This window comes from Typopeltis vanoorti, chromosome 5, assembly GCF_054136105.1.
Source record: "Typopeltis vanoorti isolate ZY-2024b chromosome 5, IOZ_Tvanoo_1.0, whole genome shotgun sequence".
NCBI classification, from domain to species: domain Eukaryota; kingdom Metazoa; phylum Arthropoda; class Arachnida; order Uropygi; family Thelyphonidae; genus Typopeltis; species Typopeltis vanoorti.
This window is the reverse complement of record NC_143553.1, coordinates 43,357,549-43,376,065: the sequence shown is the minus strand read 5'-3', so window position 1 is coordinate 43,376,065 and position 18,517 is coordinate 43,357,549. Positions and strand designations below refer to the sequence as shown.

The window sequence follows — 18,517 nt, the reverse complement described above, 5'->3', positions numbered from 1 at the left end:
AGTGGGAATAAACCGTCATCTTCTCCCTTTCTCTCTCTCTTTCTGTATATGTGTGTGTATGTGAAACCATCTTATTAATCTTGTTTTACATAATTTCCTTCCTAAAAATTGACAAATCATTCTTCTCCCTTCTTTTTCTTAAATGATTTTCAATAAGAAAGAACTAAGAATCAACAGCTACAATAGCATTAAATCACCTTACAGCATTAGACATAGTTAATTCATTATCATGTGGAAAGGCTTATGTGTTCATTAGACATGTTGATTGGATTTTAACGGTATAGATGCGAACACAGATTGATAATAAGTAACTATTTATTGACTTAATTGCTAATATTTTGTTGGTATTCTATCCAGCATCTTCAGAGCACACAAACAAAGTTTGTTACAGTAGTGAGACAATGACCACAATCCGGTATAACAATAGGACTAGTATGAGCAATTGTAGCGTGCAACAGAAAGACTAAAGTCCTAATTAGGTGCCATCTAAGTTGGAAAAAAAAAAACGACTTTAGTTTAATTCCACAACAGTGTTGCATCGCCTATAGTTAATGTTGACTTTCGATTTAATAGTAACTTCTCTGCGTAGAGAAGTTATTTTGTATTCCAACAGTGTTTTTAAATATCAGCATACTTAACTACCATGCCCATTGTACATAATTGAGATACAGACATCTTTCTTATTAGGTTGTAATTGATAGCATAACTCTTGCGCTTGTCAGAAACTTGTAATCTTTGATATTGGCCTAAATAGATTACCCCACCGAACGGTTTCCTTCTCTGGGGCTGTACTTTCTTTCTCTCTTTCCATCTTTCGCTTTATAGACCTCCCATGAGTGAGACATGCAGTTACATCAAAAAAAAAAAAAATTTTTTTTTTCCAACTTAGATGGCACCTAATTAGGCCTTTAGTCTTTGTGTTGAACGCTACAATTGCTCATACTAGTCCCATTGTTATACCGGATTGTGGTTGTCTCTCTCTTTACTATTAATCTCTACAGCGAAATATTAGCAATTAAGTCAATAAATAGTTATTTTCTTATCAATATGTTTTTACATCTATACTGTTAAAATCTAATCAACATTTAATTCATTGTTTCTTTTCAAGAAATAGAAAAGTAATGATTTTTGATATATATATATATATAGCATTCAAAAAAAAAAAAACCTAATTCTCTTGATTTAGTAAAGTAAGTGGGTTTGGATTTATATGGAATATGATATGAAGTTATTAAATTTAGTCTAAAAATAATATTATAAAACTTCATTGTTAGATTTCATATTAGTAATTTGTTGTTGCATACTACATGAAATTGTTAAAGGTTAGTTGACCAACATTTATGTGGTTCAGTGATATATAATAATAATGCTATATAACTAATGATATATTTATTTGATTTTGATGAACTTATAAATGATAACATTGCTTGACTTCACTTTTAGTGACTGTGAATTGAGTGCGACTTCACATAATAAAGAAAACATATGGCACACTGAAGGAACGGTTATACTTCATATTATATTTGCTGTCAAACAGGATCAGCAACTAGGAAAAGAATTTGTGAAAATAATAAAGGTTTGTAGAATTCATATAAATTTATATAATCTGTTATATGTTTTCCATATAGGATGTGTATGTAGAATTTTATTAAGGCTCTTGCAAGGAATGACTTCATCATTATTAGGTCTCCAGGGAATCCTGGATTTGTGAAGGTCTTAGGCTAACCTGGTTACAATGTCTTGAATTCTCTGTAATCACAGTATTCTCCCCCCCCCCCATCCCCATTAATGCATTTTACTTGTTCATCACAGGCTTTATATATAATATAATTCATCACAGGCTTTATATTTATATATATATATGCATTCAATTTTCAGGAATGACCTCTTGCTTTTACCATTTCTCCTTCATACCTTTTTTTTCTGCCCCTTGAAAAGTACCTTCCCCCCATATCTGTTCATTAAGCTTCTTTCAATAGTTTGCATCAAACTGTATCCACACTATTTCTTGCTGATTTTCCAAAGCCCTTCATTTGACTCTGAAATATTTCCTGGTATTTCTTCCTCTTATCCTATAGAACAGGGTCTCTTAAACTTTTTTCCACTCGCGGCCCCTTTTCATCCGAGAAATTTTTACGTGATCCCGGATATATGAAATAGGTATAGAAATCAAACGTTTACTGATAACAAATCATAAAGAAATTTATTTTAAAACAATTCTTTGGTATACATATAATTTTACCATTTATTAGAGTCGAAAGCATGTTTGCATACTAATGAGATGGATGTGCTTGCTTTTTTACATAAAGAATTAAATCTTGGCTGATTATTTGATACTACAGGATGTAGAGCATCTTCAGAATTTTTCAAAGTCGATCTATATTTTGATTTTATAATTGTCAATGCTGAGAACGCCGCTTTGCATAAATACGTAGTACAAAATGGCAGTATGTTTAGGGCCATTTCAGAAATTGTTGGAAATTCTGTCCTAATCCCAAGCCAAAATTCATTTAACGATTTTTTAGCAAACTCAAGTTTTAAACCTGTGTTACTTGATAACTTGTCAAATTCTTCTAGAACTTTTAATTACAGATGACTGACTGTTTTGATTTCAATTGAGTATGGTTTATGAACCCAACTTAGTTTTTTAGAATCAAAATTTGAAGGGAAGTATTTCTGAAACTGTGTCTCAAGGCACTTCAGATGATCAATTATAACTCTTACAATTAAATCTTTGGGAAGGTTATTATTTTTAATTATAAAATCATCTATAGCTATAAACATTTCTAAAGAACTGTTTTTCACCCTATTCTTTCATATCTTAACTTTTTTTAGTAAAACTTTCAATTTTATCTTTTAACATAAATATGTTACAATTTTTTCCTTGAAGCGACATGTTTAAATCATTGTTTTTTGAAAATATCTGACAAATAACACAGTTTTGAAAGCAATGAGTCATTATGAAAAAAATTAACAAAATCGGATTTCTGCTCAGTCAAAAATATAACAACTTCATCTTTCAATTTCAGTAATCTGTTTAAACTTTGCTCTCTTGAGAGCCACCTTATCTCTGCATGTAGTAATAAGCTTTTGTAATTGGAGTCCATGTCTTTGCAAAGGTTTGAAAATAAACGACTGTTAAGGGCACGCTTTTAATGAAGTTAATGATTTTGATAGTATCGCAAAACACATCATCTAACTCTGGTGATATTTTTTTTTGTCTACAAGTGCCTCCCGATGGATTATGCAGTGAGTAAAAGTGATATGTTCATTGCCACCAGCTTTAATTTCTGCTACAAATCCAACATTCTCGCCCATCATTTCTTCAGCACCATCTGTACAGACTCCAATGCAATTTTTCCACTGTAAACCTTCATTTGTGAAAAATTCATCGACTTTAAGATATATATTTTCCCCTCTTGTGTGCCTTTCCAAAGGGCAACAAAACAATAATTCGTCATATATGCTTCTTTCATAAACATATCTTACATCAAGTAACAACTGTGCCATGTTAGAAATATCAGTTGTTTCATCTAATTGAATTGCAAACTTTGGGTTGCCCTTAAGCATGGTAATAAGCTGCTGAAATTGGTCATTACTGATTTCAGAAATTCTTTTGGAAACAGTATCATTCGATAAAGGAATTTTACGAATTTCATCCCCATACATTTTCCCATGAACTGTTTCTGACATTTTAATAGCAGCAAGTAACATGAGATCTTCACCTATCGCATAGGGCTTTTTAGTTTTTGCAATTAAATTAGAAGTTTCGTAAGATGCAAGAAAATACTTTTCGTTGACAGTAACAAATTTCTCAAAACATTATTTTTCTTTATTTGAAGATTTTAAAAGTAGTTGAAAATATTCCTTTGCTTTATTGCAGTACGCTGAATGCTTGGTATTAAGATGTCGTTTTAGTTTGGATAGTTTCATGCTTCCTGCAGCCAAAACTTTACTACAAATCAAGCAAAGAGATTATCAGAATGTAATCAGAAGTAAATCCATATTGCAAAAATGATTCGACATAGTTTCTTTTTCTTGTCAATTTAGGTGTACTACAACCTGGTAGCGAAGACTCTGCTGCATTGTCATCAGTATTTTTACCTCTTCTGTCTCAATTTAACCACTTATCCATAACTGAAAAAAACATGACAGTATAAATGATGGTAGGAAAATATTAAAAGTCTTTATTTTCCATAATTAAACTATTATGTTTCTGTAAGAGCAGAAAACTTTGTATGTGCAGTAAAAACACTGCAATTCATAACATACAATAGTCTCGAATCTGAGCCGAGGTGTTTCTGGCAGTATTGCGTAGTGTGACGGCATGCGTATTGCAAAAGTGTGCATGTTGTGTGTTCAGAACCACTGCTCGCCTGTGTGTTCAGAACACAGGTGAGTGCTGCCAGAAATACCTCGGATTCATTATGCATTTGATTTTGAATTAATTTTTGGTTGTTGGGCGTTCAGAAACATTTTACTGTTGTTAAATTTTTTGCGAACCCCGCATTGTTACGCGACCTTACGTGACATACGGGGTCGCGACCCAGAGTTTAATTATCTTTGCTATAGAAGAAATGAATGAAGGTGAAAACGTGTATACTTTTAAGTTTCTGTTGAACTTTGAGCTGTGAGCAGCCCTACTAATTAGATGCCTGAAGTGGCTTGAAAAAGTTCCATGTTTGGTGTCTAGAGCAGTTTTTCTTCGGACTATGTAAAAATAAATATAAAAAATACATAAAATATATAAAATTGATTAAAAAGTAGAAAAAATATATTCTTAGCCCACCCACAGTACAAAATGTACTGTAGGTTTGCAAATAACCTTTCATGGGTGGGAGCAACTTAAAAATAAAGTTACTGCACATATTTTAACAGATGTAGAGGGGAATGGGGAAATTACTGATGCTAATTCTGAAACATCAACCATGGAAATGAATTTGTGAAAACAGAAAATGCAACAACAGTCATTAATCAGTCTAATTTCTCTCTTCTATACCAAGTCAAGTGTTTTTAGGAAGTTCTTAGGAGAGCTAACCCAAATGTAGGATAGGACAGAGTTCAGTGGTTTGACATATTTGGGATTTGTATCAAATTAATAATTCGAAGTAAAGTAATGCTTTGAACAAAAAAGAAAACCTAATTTATTGGATGCTGCAGAGGCAATATTTGCAAAAAAAGTTTATGGCAAAAAGAGATTGGATGTTAAAGTAATCCCAAGAAGGGAAATTATTGTCCATTGGGTGCTGTGAAAAGTAAGACTGGAAGAATGAGGTTTTTTTATTCAAAAAAAGAAAAAGAAAAAAAAGAAATATTATTGATTTTGATAGTATTAATATTAGCAAGGTTATCGGGAATCTGTGGAAGAATGGCTTGAAAATCAGAATTTTGGTTTGGAAAAATTTCCAAATAATATTCCAGAACTTTGTTGGCTTGTCAAATATATGCAAAAGTAGGTTGGATTTGCAGATGGAATTGGATATGTATATAATGAAAAATGTTTAATTCTAAACCATTATTTAAATTGAGTATGTTTAGTAATAACTTAACATCTGATTAGTTTTCAAAGTTTGGAAATTTTTAATTTAAAGAAAAATTTTGCCTTAAAGAATTGTAATAGCTCTTTGATGCATAGATATAAGAAACTCATACACTTTGTGTTATTCCTTTATTTTTAATCTTGATTTGTTTCCTTTTATGGTGTACAAAGATGTCAAACATACAAATACACTAAAAGAAACAAATTTATTTCAGCAATATTTATGTTACACTTTTTATTACATGCTATCCAAATTTTAGCTCTCTGCCTGCCTTTGAATGTAACTGGTTAGGTGAAGGGCAAAACTATCTGGGGTTACCTTGGCAACACCAAAACCTATAACATTGTATGAGTGACCTCTTCACTCATAGGAAGGGGGATCATTATAAACCAAATGGCAGCCAACATTCTCTGGCACACTCTCAAAGTTCTTATATCAACTGAAGACTTTGTCCACAATATTAAATCATCAATTACACATTTTGTATGGAATAAAACAAACTGGAAATCCTACTCAGCACTGTGCAAGACACATCAAAAAAAGGTGGTCAGGGCTTAGTCTCATTGAACCCAAGATTATATTCTTCAGAATCATCTTTGACACCTTGCAGATGAAATGCTGATTTGCCTACTCTACAATATATTTTTCAATAAAGCTACCCGTGGCCTCTAGCTATCCAAATCCTCAAAATGGTTGATACGTTAACACCTTCCAGTTGTCAAGCTTTTATCGAGATCCTCTCGAGAATTGGAAAGACCAAGCACAGTAACACACCAAGAGGATCATCCCAGCCACCATTCATAGAACTTCTGTTCACAAACTGAAAATCTACAACTTAAAAAGGTTTGGTTATGTTCATAACATGAATGGTATTTTAGTATTTCTGGTTTCTTTTCAGTAAGTTTATATACTTTAAAGCATTGGTTTCCTACTAACTTAAAATTGATCTCATCAACAAATAAATCAGAAAAATATTTCATAAGAGATCCTCTTTCTCTCTCTCACACTCACACAAATTTAATTTCAGAAATGAAAAAAAAAAAAAAAAGACAGGAAAACAAAGTTCTTTGCAAATTCTTTCCAGGATTAACAACTTTGGCTTTTAAATTCATTCAGTGCAAGTTCCAAAATGAGAGTAATCTCATTCTGACTCAAAGTTAATATTCTTTCCAAAGAAAGAAATATCCTTTCCTTACCTCAGCGAACTTCAGTGTATTATCAGAAAAATTGCCCTGCTATTAAAAAAAAGAAATCTATGAGACAAAAACACTTGGAATAAACTGATGATTTTGCAGTTCTCTAGACTATCCTTTCATTACCATTAAAATCAGTATCTCTTTTTCTGTCTGAATACAGTTTCCTTCTTGCCTTGTTTTAGAAGAAAGCAGAACTTTCTGTTTGGTAACATAAAATGTTCTTGCTTCAATTTCATCTGTGATAGGAACAAATCTAAGGTTAAACAAACAGAACAATTGACTGAAACTGCTATGAGAATTTGCACTTCTGAAAAGTGCTGCTGTTTATCCTTTTAAAAAACAATATTAAATGACTTCTGGATTTTTATCTTCTGGTAGTTGTTCACCATTTGAATGAAAAAAAAAAAATTTAAGATAAATCTATAGGTCTGATTTTCTTCCTTCAACTTTACAGTTTGCGTTCTAAAAGGAACCCATATTTTCCATTCTCATCTTCACAACCACCAAACCAAAACCAACAAATTACCATCCATTGCTATTGCACTGCTTAGTGAATTTGCAAACATTCACTATGTGATATGAGGGTTGTGGTCAATCTAAAGGGAAAAATCTACAGGACAGTGGTGAGACCAGCTATGACATATGTTATGGAAACTGGCCCTGAGGAAAAATAACATCAGCAGGATGGAGGTAGCAGAGATGAGAATGCTTAGGTGAATGTGTGGTGTTACCTAAAAGGATCGCCCGAGTTGAGATGGTTTGGTCATGTGACGAGGAGGGAGGATGAGTATGTGGGAAGAAAGGTCATGCAGATGGATGTGTAGGGAAGGAGGAAGCGTGGGTGGCCAAAGAAGAGTGAGGGAGCTAGTGGAGGAGGACCTGAGGATGAAGAACTTGGATGTGGTTACAGCCCACGACAGGAGGAGACTCATTATAAACAGTGACCCTACTTAAATGAGATAAGCTGAAGAAGAAGTGAATGTTTGCACATGTATGCATTAGCTTCAAATTGCTAGGTAAGCTGAATAGTGCTATCTTTGTACTGGTAAGATGAAACCGTATCTAAAGTAAATTTCCAGGTAGGAAAATATAGTTTTATTATACAGTTGCAGTCCACTGCCAAAATTAAGTACAGTTCTTGAACATGAAAAACCGTCAACCTCACATTGCCTCCATCACCATTAAGAAATGCTGACGTTCAGTGATATTTTATGACATTAAACTATAGTTACAAAACTATTAATAACAACTACAACATTTTATATATGTGATAAAGGTGATATGAATGAAGGTGATAAAGGTGATATTGTTGCGACGTTCTATTTTCATATTATGTTCTAAATCCGCCATCTTGGTTCAAGTCACTCTTATCAATATAATACTTAATCGCAAATTGATCACCGATCCAAAAATAGGGAAATTTATATTTATACTGCGCCACCCTATCTTAGATTAGTCTATATAAATAGTAAGATCAATCTTTAATTAGCTAGCAGTCTTCTCATTTACTCTGGCCGAATTAACTATTATTCTATTTGGGGCACCCGCTAGATTCGAATTTTTTATGAACGGTGCAATAATAAGGAATTCAGGCAAACACAATATTTAGATTAACAAAATAAAACATTTAATATATGATATATAACAAGTACAATAATTCTACTTTTAAATGAAACAATACAATAAACTCAATACAACTCGCTAAGTCTCTCATTCCAGTTCGATGTTCTAAATTCTCAAAAACAATTTGCAACTTCAAAAACACATATTTTCTTAACTCAGATTAAAATAACAAACTTCACAATCAGTCAGTCTCTACAAATCTGTCAGTTCAATGCTTAAGTTCACAGCAGGCACTAATCTAGGTAGACAATATTCCAAGCAAGCTTATTCCGGACTTTGAGCATCGGAGATCTATTACAGTTAATGCTAGAATAGACAAACATATACAACTACTCTTACCAGATAAAATCTTCAATACATCAAGTTATTGCGAGTACACTTATGAATTAACTTATTTACATTAGCGGAACACACATAATAAAATTCTTCTACGCTTTAACTGAACTTTTGTTAACTGCGCTTCACTATTCTAAAAAAACAGCAATTTTGTTTATCTGATTACTGCATTAACTTTTCTTCACAACGACAGCTGATTTCACTTCTAACAAACTTTATGATTCACTACGCTTTGGCCTTCTAACACTATTCTCATGAATATCTGCCCTAAAGAATTTATAATCTTCTTTTACTTCTTTGCTTGTATGCTACCTTCCTACTGGTTCCGTAAAGCTCACTCTCCCCTCTCTCTTACTAATAAAACTTCAATTATCTCCTTTTTACTCTCCCCCCCCCCCCCCGTTCGAATGCCACGTTCTCTTCGACCCCGTGGTTGTTTACTCATGCGTCTCCATGACAACAAACTAAACGCAAACATTTCGCTAATGTAATACAACGCTCTACTACTACATGAATGATTACATAACGTTAAATAATTTCACAAATAAGAATAAACAGAATATTTGAACTACTTAGTCAACATTTTCATTACATATGAAATTAATTATAAATAACACTTTACGTTACATCATATATATTTAGTTACCATAAATTTTACACATATTATTATTTAATATATTAACAGTAGGTTAAGAATAGAATAAATAATTAAATAGTAATTCTTAAATAAGGAATAGTAATTACTTTTTATATAAAACATGATTAATACATAATAAGCAATGTTAAATATGAATGAAAAAAAATAAATTACACACCATAGTTTCATTCACAATTTAACAATATGATGATAAAGGTGAAATGAAAACAGGAGAAAAAGATATATCCTTGAAGTATGGAGTAATTACTTTGAAAAACTGCTAAATGAAACAAGCAGTGATGACAGCACAGTGATAAAAAACACTGACCAGGCATGCAATCAGGAATACATATCTATACTTGAAGTAGAAAACGCCATCAAAGGCTTGAAATGTGGAAAGGCAGCAGGAGTAGATGATATTCGACCAGAAATGCTGAAGTATGGTGGTATAAGAGTCTTACAGTGGTTGCACTGCATAGTTCAGAAAAGCCTGGACAGAGGGACGAATTCCCAATGATTGGAGTAGAGCTCTCATAGTACCCATATATAAAAAGGGAAATAAAACTGAATGTGAGAATTACAGAGGTATTTCCCTACTGAGTGTTCCTGGCAAGATCTATGCAAGTATACTTGAGAAACGGTTGAGAAGAATTGTGGAAGAAAAGCTTGGTGAAGAACAAGCTGGATTCAGGCCAAATAGAGGCTGTCAGGATCAGATCTTCACTTTACGACAAATAGTCGAGAAAGCATGGGAATATAACAAAGATCTGTATTTAAGTTGTGTCGATTTGGAAAAGGCATATGACAAGGTGCCAAGAGAGAATCTATTCAATACGCTGCAGTTATATGGTGTCAATGGGGCATTATATCAAGCAATACTTAGTCTTTATTTGAGTTGTGAGTCAGCAGTTAGAATTGAAGGAAGTACAGGAAGATGGTTTAATGTTAAATCTGGTGTGAGACAAGGATGTACATTATCCCCTCTGTTATTCATTATCTATATGGATCACATTATGAAGGAATGTGGTATTAAACCTGATATCAAAATTGGAGATGTTAATGTCAGCTCTTTGCTTTATGCGGATGATGTTATACTTCTAAATAAATCCGCTACAAGTCTGCAAGAATCTCTGACTAAATTGAATAGCTGTTGTAATAGATATGGTATGAAGGTCAGCAATAAAAAGACAAAGACAATGAAAATAGGCAGAATCATTGAAAATGTCAACTGTGTTGTGAATGGAGAACCTGTGGAACAAGTAAAACATTTCAGCTACTTAGGCACAATTTTTACTGAAGATGGTAAACTAAATATAGAAATAGACAACAGAATCAGCAAAGCTGGTATCATGGGAAGTCAATTGAATAAATTCATATGGAATAAGAAAGAAATTAGTCGGAACACTAAATTAGCTGTATACAAGACTGTGTTCAAAACCAATTTTAACTTATGGATCTGAGAGCTGGGTCAGAAGTAAAACACTTGACCAAAGACTAGAGACCGCAGATATGAGAGTCCTGAGAAAGATTAGAGGCATGAACAGATGGCATCAATGGCAATATCATATTAAAAATGAGGATATTAGGAAAGAACTTGACATTGTCAGCATCTGGGAATGCGTTAGCAGAGCTAATCTCAGATGGTATGGTCACTTAAATAGAATGGGAGAGGAAAGATTAGCAAAACAAGTGTTCTCTGCCAGGTTGGCAGGAAAACGACCCAGAGGAAGACCAAGATATAGGTGGATTGATACAGTACAAAGTGCCTTAGACGATAGAAATATAAGATCTGATAATGTTGGAGTCTTGACAAGTAACAGACTGATTTGGAGGAAAATTGTAGATAGGAAGTTAGTAATGATGTAATTTTTTCATGTAGTACTGTCATATCCTGTACACCCCTTGAGGGTACATGGCAGGAATTTGATGATGATGATGATGATGACATTTTATATAATGCTTTATTAACATAGTTTATATTTACTTTGTGGAGACAAAGACAAGATAAATTTAATTACAAATGAATTTAATTGTAATGCTAAATGAAAACATTTCATGAAAAAGTATTAATAGAAAATATTATGGTACAGTAAAGGGAGGGAAAAGGGAAGAAATGAAATATGATTAATTATTCCATATTATTTCCATATATTTTTTATAAGCTTGTTTAATACATAAGTCACCTAACTTATATATATATATATATATTTAAAAATTAATAATTATACTGAACACTGAGAAAGGTAAGAAAACTTTAATATAACACAACTAGTTTCATCGGAACGCTGACTTCTTCAGGTGTGTAAATAATAACAAAATGGCAACAGTCATATTTGAACTGTTGTCCGTGTTACAGGACTAGCATGAGTTGTGAGTGAGTAGCAACTGAGTCGAGAGCAAGCACCAGAACTCAATTTAAGCAAACTGTAGCTTAAATTGTTGTTTATGTGTGATGGGACCAGAACTATCTCTTATGATTCTATGATAACTTTCTCAAGTTCTTCATCGCATTTATAGATATTGGAAGTAAGATTCCAGTCAATCTGGTGTTGAAGCTCTTCTAGATTAGAGTTAGCGGAGAAAAGAACTGACTGGAGAGTGCGCTTGCAGGGGTTCTTTTGTAAGAGATGTCACACTGGTGTTCCTCAAGACGTAGTGAAATAGACTTATCAGTCTGTCCATAATAAGGTTAACTGCAGTTGCAGACGACTTTATATATATATATATATATCATCATCAAATTTCTGCCATGTAATCTCAAGGGGTGTACAGGATATGATAGTACTACATGAAAAAAAATTACATCATTACTACCTTCCTATCTACAATTTACCTCCAAATCAGTCTGTTACTTGACAAGACTCCAACATTATCAGACCTTATATTTCTATTGTCTAAGGCACTTTTTACCGTATCAATCCACCTATATCTTGGTCTTCCTCTGGGTTGTTTTGCTGCCAACCTAGCAGAGAACAGTTGTTATGCTAATCTTTCTTTGCCCATTCTGTTTAAGTGACCATACCACCTGATATTAGCTCTGCTAATGCATTCCTGGATGCTGACAATGTCAAGTTCTTTCCTAATATCCTCGTTTTTAATATGATATTGCCATTGGTGCTATCTGTTCATGCCTCTAATCTTTCTCAGGACTCTCATATCTGCTGTCTCTAGTCAAGTGTTTTACTTCTGACCCAGCTCTCAGATCCATAAGTTAAAACTGGTTTGAACACTGTCTTGTATACAGCTAACTTAGTGCTCCGACTAATTTCTCTCTTATTCCATATGAATTTATTCAATTGACTTCCCACCATACCAGCTTTGCTGATTCTGTTTTCTATTTCTGTATTTAATTTACCATCTTCAGTAAAAATCGTCCTAAGTAGCAGAAATGTTTTACTTGTTCTACAGGTTCTCCATTCACAGCACAGTTGACATTTTCAATGATTCTGCCTATTTTCATTGTCTTTGTCTTTTTTATTGCTGACCTTCATACATCTATTACAACAGTTATTCAATTTAGTCAGAGAATCTTGCAGACTTGTAGCTGATTTATTTAGAAGTATAACATCATCCGCATAAAGCAAAGAGCTGACATTAACATCTCAATTTTGATATCATGTTTAACACCACTTTCCTTCATAATGTGATCCATATAGATAATGAATAACAGAGGGGGATAATGTACATCTTTGTCTCACACCAGATTTAACATTAAACCATCTTCCTGTACTTCCTTCAATTCTAACTGCTGACTCACAACTCAAATAAAGACTAAGTATTGCTTGATATAATGCCCCATTGACACCATAACTGCATTGTATTGAATAGGTTCTCTCTTGGCACCTTGTCATGTGCCTTTTCCAAATCGACAAAACTTAAATACAGATCTTTGTTATATTCCCATGCTTTCTCGACTATTTGTCGTAAAGTGAAGATCTGATCCTGACAGCCTCTATTTGGCCTGAATCCAGCTTGTTCTTCACCAAGCTTTTCTTCCACAATTCTTCTCAACCGTTTCTCAAGTATACTTGCATAGATCTTGCCAGGAACACTCATTAGGGAAATACCTCTGTAATTCTCACATGCAGTTTTATTTCCCTTTTTATATATGGGTACTATGAGAGCTCTACTCCAATCATCGGGAATTCGTCCCACTGACCCTTATACCACCATATTTTAGCATTTCTGGTCAAATATCATCTACTCCTGCTGCCTTTCCACATTTCAAGCCTTGGATGGCTTTTTCTACTTCAAGTATGGATATGTTATCCTGACTGTTGAGTGCTTTTTGCAACTATACTATCACTGCTTGTTTCATATAGCAATTTCTCGAAGTAATTACTCCACACTTCAAGGATATATTTTTCTCCAGTTTTCATATCACCTTTATCATCTCTAATTCCTTTTGCAGCACTCTTTCCTCCATTCCTAAGCTTCTTCAACAACCTCCAGAATATTTTGCCACCTTCTTGATATTTATTTTCTATATTCTTGCCAAAGTCCTCCCATGACTTTTGTTTAGCTAGTTTTACACAGTGTTTAGCATTCTTGCATTTGTCTCTGTATTCTCTAAGAACACAAGTTGACTTATTTGCCAGGAACTTTTGATATGCTTTCTTCTTTTCCTTCATTATCTCTTTAACTTCCTGTGCCCACCATGGAGTTCTAATTTTTCTATCCTTGCAGACAACTTCACCACGTCCCTCTCGAGCTGAATCAATCAGGGCTTTCTTCAAGGCTTGCCACTGAATCTCCAAGGTTTGATTCCTGTTCTCAAACTCTTTCATTTTTTCTTCAATAATCTTTGTGTATTTTAGTCTACAGTTCACATCTGAGAGCTGCTCAACTTTTATTCGCTTTAAAACTTTCTTACATGTTATTCTTTTCAATGTGAAATTCAATTTTATCCTGCTCAAGGCTAAATATTGATCACTTCCAATTTCAAATCCTCTGTACACTCTGGTGTCCTGCACCAGGGAGAAAACATCACTATCCACAATAACATAGTCAATGAGACTTTTCTTATTCCTTGCTTCTTCTTCTCTCCATGTGAATTTGTGCACATTTTTTGTTGGAACATGGTGTTAGTAATAACCAGTCCATGTCCTGAGCAGAAATCCAACAGATATTTGCCATTATTATTAGCTTTGCTCTTTTTCTCCAAATTTTCCAAAAATATTTTTGTATGTCTCACAATCATTTCCTACTCTGCTATTTAGATCCCCAACAAGGACCAACTTTTCCTTTTTGATTGTGTCAGTTGCTTTTTCTAAAGCCTCAAAAAATTCCTCCACTTCTACCTTAGTAGAACCTTCTGTGGGACCATAGGCACAAATAAGTCTCATTGTCCAGTTCCCCATTCTCATGTTTGCCTAAATCACTCTACTTGAGACTGACTGCCATTCAAGAAGTTTAGCCTCGTATTTTGTGTTGAATGCTATGTCTACTCCTTCTTTTCCTTGATTGTCAATGCCTGAATATAACATTTTGTATTTATTGCTCAGAATGATCTCACCAGTTTTTGTCTTTTTTGGTTCAGTCACCCCTATTATGTTGATCTGGTACTTATCTAATTCCTCAGCTAGCTCCATTTCTTTGCCATTCAGGCTTCTTACGTTGATAGTACCAATCTTTAACTCTGGTGATGTTGAGTTGGGGTGTTTTTTCAGATTTGTTCCAGTAGCTGAGTTTTCGTTGTTTGCCCTTGTTCCCCGGCGTAAACAACGGGGGTTTTGTTTAACCAGGCGACACCCCAGCCGGAATGAAATTTTGTCATGTTGTACCATCATTTTTTATATTGGTTTGACCAATAAGAATACAATTTGGTCAGCTAAATCCCAAATTGCCAGCCCATCCTCGTTCGTTCAATATCTAGGTAGATAACCAACAGGGTGCACCACGAGAAGGTGAGGATTGGACATTAGGTCAGAAGCATTGGTCGGTTCTCTGCATTCCTTTAAAGGCTATGTGGAGGTCTCCTCTCAGTTATACAGCTTTGACCCTTAAGCACCCCATATCTATCTATCTATCTATCTAGATATATATATATATATATATATATATATATATATATATATATAAAGAACAGCTTTAAATATAACTACAACGTTTTCATGTTAATTATGTATAGAGACTCTCTATGTTGTTCATGGTTTTTTTTAACCTTCAGTGTTTAGTGTTTTTTATTTTCTTTTATAGAGTCACCTGATGAAGGCTGTTATAAGTCGAAACTAGTCGTGTTCTAACTCTCGGTTTAAGTCATTCAACTCTATTTTACAATATATATATATATATATATATATATATATATATATATAAAATTATATTTCTGAAAAAGTCATCAGATACGTAATAATATATCCTTAAAAAGTTACCAGAGAGTTCCATTACTATCCACAATCTTCAGAATGGCTGATGCACTAATACCCTTCCAACTGTCAAGCTTTTATTGATTTGCTCTCCAACACTAAGAGGATTATCTTTGTTTAGAAATACACATCCTATACAGCACAACTGGACATTACCTTCTCTTCCTTACTTAGAACCGGGCAGGATCAGAATCCAAAAGTGAAACCACAGTACCAAAAATAGAAATTATCTGTCACAAATGCCTTTCCAGATCTCACAACAGTGCAAGGCATCCAAACTTCTACAGCAGTTCAAAACATACCTTCATTTACTTTCCAACTGACTTCACTGGTCACCTCTCTATCTCTTCTACCCACCAGCTACAGGATATCCTACTGCTCTCACTGATATTACCTGATCCAGCCATCTCACCTGTATTCATCTCTGCATAACCATGTGTGCCATCCAAATTCCAGTGAAACTCTCCATACGAGACTGAAAGCATCAAAGCTGAAGCAGAAACCCCGTGGAGGCTGTGGCACAACATCCTGCCAACACCAACCAAGTTGCACAGATTCAAACTCATCAACTCAGATCTCTGCACTTACTGTAATTCATCTGGAACACTTGAACAAACGTAACTCACTTATTCCTGTAAATACAGGTATGATCAGATATGCCCAGGACATTGTGTCTACTACTTGCAATCAGTCACACAATCTAAGACTATTGGCTTCTACTCTACTCTACACAGATTGCAACAGAAAAAAATTTGTGACTACCCCTTCATTGCTGCTAAAGCTGTAATCTACAATTTTCACTAAATCACACAAGAAACAAGAATCATCCATCAATTATCCAATCCAGGGAAAACTTAAATGGGCTGTGTGAAGAAAACTAAATGCACTGCTTCTCGAATACCATCACTACAGAGAACGAGGAACATTTTCCTTTTTCCCAGATCACAGAGGAATGGAATTAAACTAGCATTCTTTTCAACATTGAAGAAACTGATATGAATATTCTTGTTTAGCATATCACTCCAAACAAATCCACCCAAAGTGGTGAAAAAATGCCCTCTCCCCCATCAAGCACATGATAACTTCATTGTTCTTGTGAAGAATGATATCTAAGGAAATGTATTAAAATTATAACCATAAAAAGTAGTAAGTTTTAAAGAAAATTAATTTTGTATATACCTATTATTATTAAGAGAGACCTCCAGGGAGTCAGGGACTCATTAAGGGAGGCCACATACCACACACACACACACCAGCTATCATACTTATTCTTCAATTCACTCACACTGCTTGCACTCACAACATCCAATGGAATTCCATTCCCGTCCCGCACCACTCTATGAGAGAAAAATCTAGCCCTAACCCTCTTCTTAGCGGCATTCATTCTTAGCTTCCAAGGATGCCCTCTTATCCTTTCCCCACCCTCCATAAATTGAAAAATTCCATCAATTGAAATCCTGTATGATCCTTTCAGAAGTTTGTAAGTCTCAATCATCTCACCCCCCCCCCCTCTTTTTTCATGTTTGCTACTATCTGTAGTCTACAAATTCTCAATCTGTCTTCATAATCAGTATTCCACAATCCTGATATCATTTTTAACACACTCCTTTGCGCTCTGTCCACTATATCAGAATCACAACGGAGACCAGACCTGCACACAATAGTCCAAGTGAGATCTTATTAAGGCCTTGTAGAGAGACAAAATGACATCTTTATTTATCTTTACATATGAATGTTTTTCAGCATTGCAATTTTATTTTGAGTTGTATGGCCCCTGAACCTCAACTTCCTATCGACTAACACTCCAAGATCTGTAGCCTGATCAGTTTCTTCTAGCTTAATCCCACCAATATAATACAACATTGGATATCTAATCATGTCAAAGTGAATGACTTTACATTTACTGACATCCATTTTCTCATGCCCACAATCCCATCCTATTCAAATCATTCTGCAAGTACTACATATCAGCAGCATTCCAGCTATACCAGCTGTGATCCTGGTCTAGCATCCAGGATAGCCCTGGTGTCGTTCCACTCCCAAGGGCAGTCCTTGCTTGCTGGTCAATGAGCATCCATGTATGGCTCTGTGGTGGTGGAGGGGGCTCTGGTACTGAATCAACCCCCCCCCCAGCATGAATTCTTCATCCACAAATGTTTTAGAGGCCCTATCAAAGTCCCAACCAAGTCCCAAATGGTACTGATACCATTTGAACAGCATTTGGCAACAGAAGTAAGAAACAAAATATATTTGATACTAGTATAAATGTATCAGTGTTTTTGATCATCCACTCAACAGATACAATGCCAATAGGGAAAATGTCATCCTTCTTTCATATTTGTAGATTTAGGGACTCAAAAACACACGTGTTGAACAGATTATTTTATTAATTACAAATAAAATAAAACTTGACGTTTCGACCTCTATATCGAGGTCATCATCGGAAGAATACAACTGTATGCAGAACCAAGCTACATGCTCATGCTTTCTATATCAGTAAACTAAATCTACGTAGTTAACAAATCTTTTTTCTAGCCTGACCTCTAGTGATAGAAAAAAAAAAAAAAAATATATATATATATATATATATATACACACATATATTATAAATAGATAAATGCAACTACAATAAACTGTTAGAGCCCTCATGTATTAATATTCTGGATAGTTACAAAATGATTTCTTTCAGTTGCTATTGAATGTTCTAAACACTTCACCAAGTCACCAGGTTGTCTTCTTGTAGTGGGAATTTTTCTAATGCTAGTTTAGGATGTTATACAGGTTGTAGATGGGTCCTCCACATTCTTGAAATGGTGA

The 18,517-nt window shown here is 34.3% G+C and overlaps 1 protein-coding gene across 1 annotated transcript in view; it reads left to right on the top strand.

The window, feature by feature from the left end:
• Nucleotides 1-18,517, top strand: part of LOC150106343 (Fanconi anemia group I protein-like) — a 370,741-nt gene that overhangs the window by 202,473 nt on the left and 149,751 nt on the right. The window contains exon 10 of the mRNA XM_090392981.1: nt 1,444-1,576. Coding sequence (XP_090249107.1) covers nt 1,444-1,576 — 133 coding nt within the window. The remainder of the gene's footprint in view (nt 1-1,443; nt 1,577-18,517) is intronic.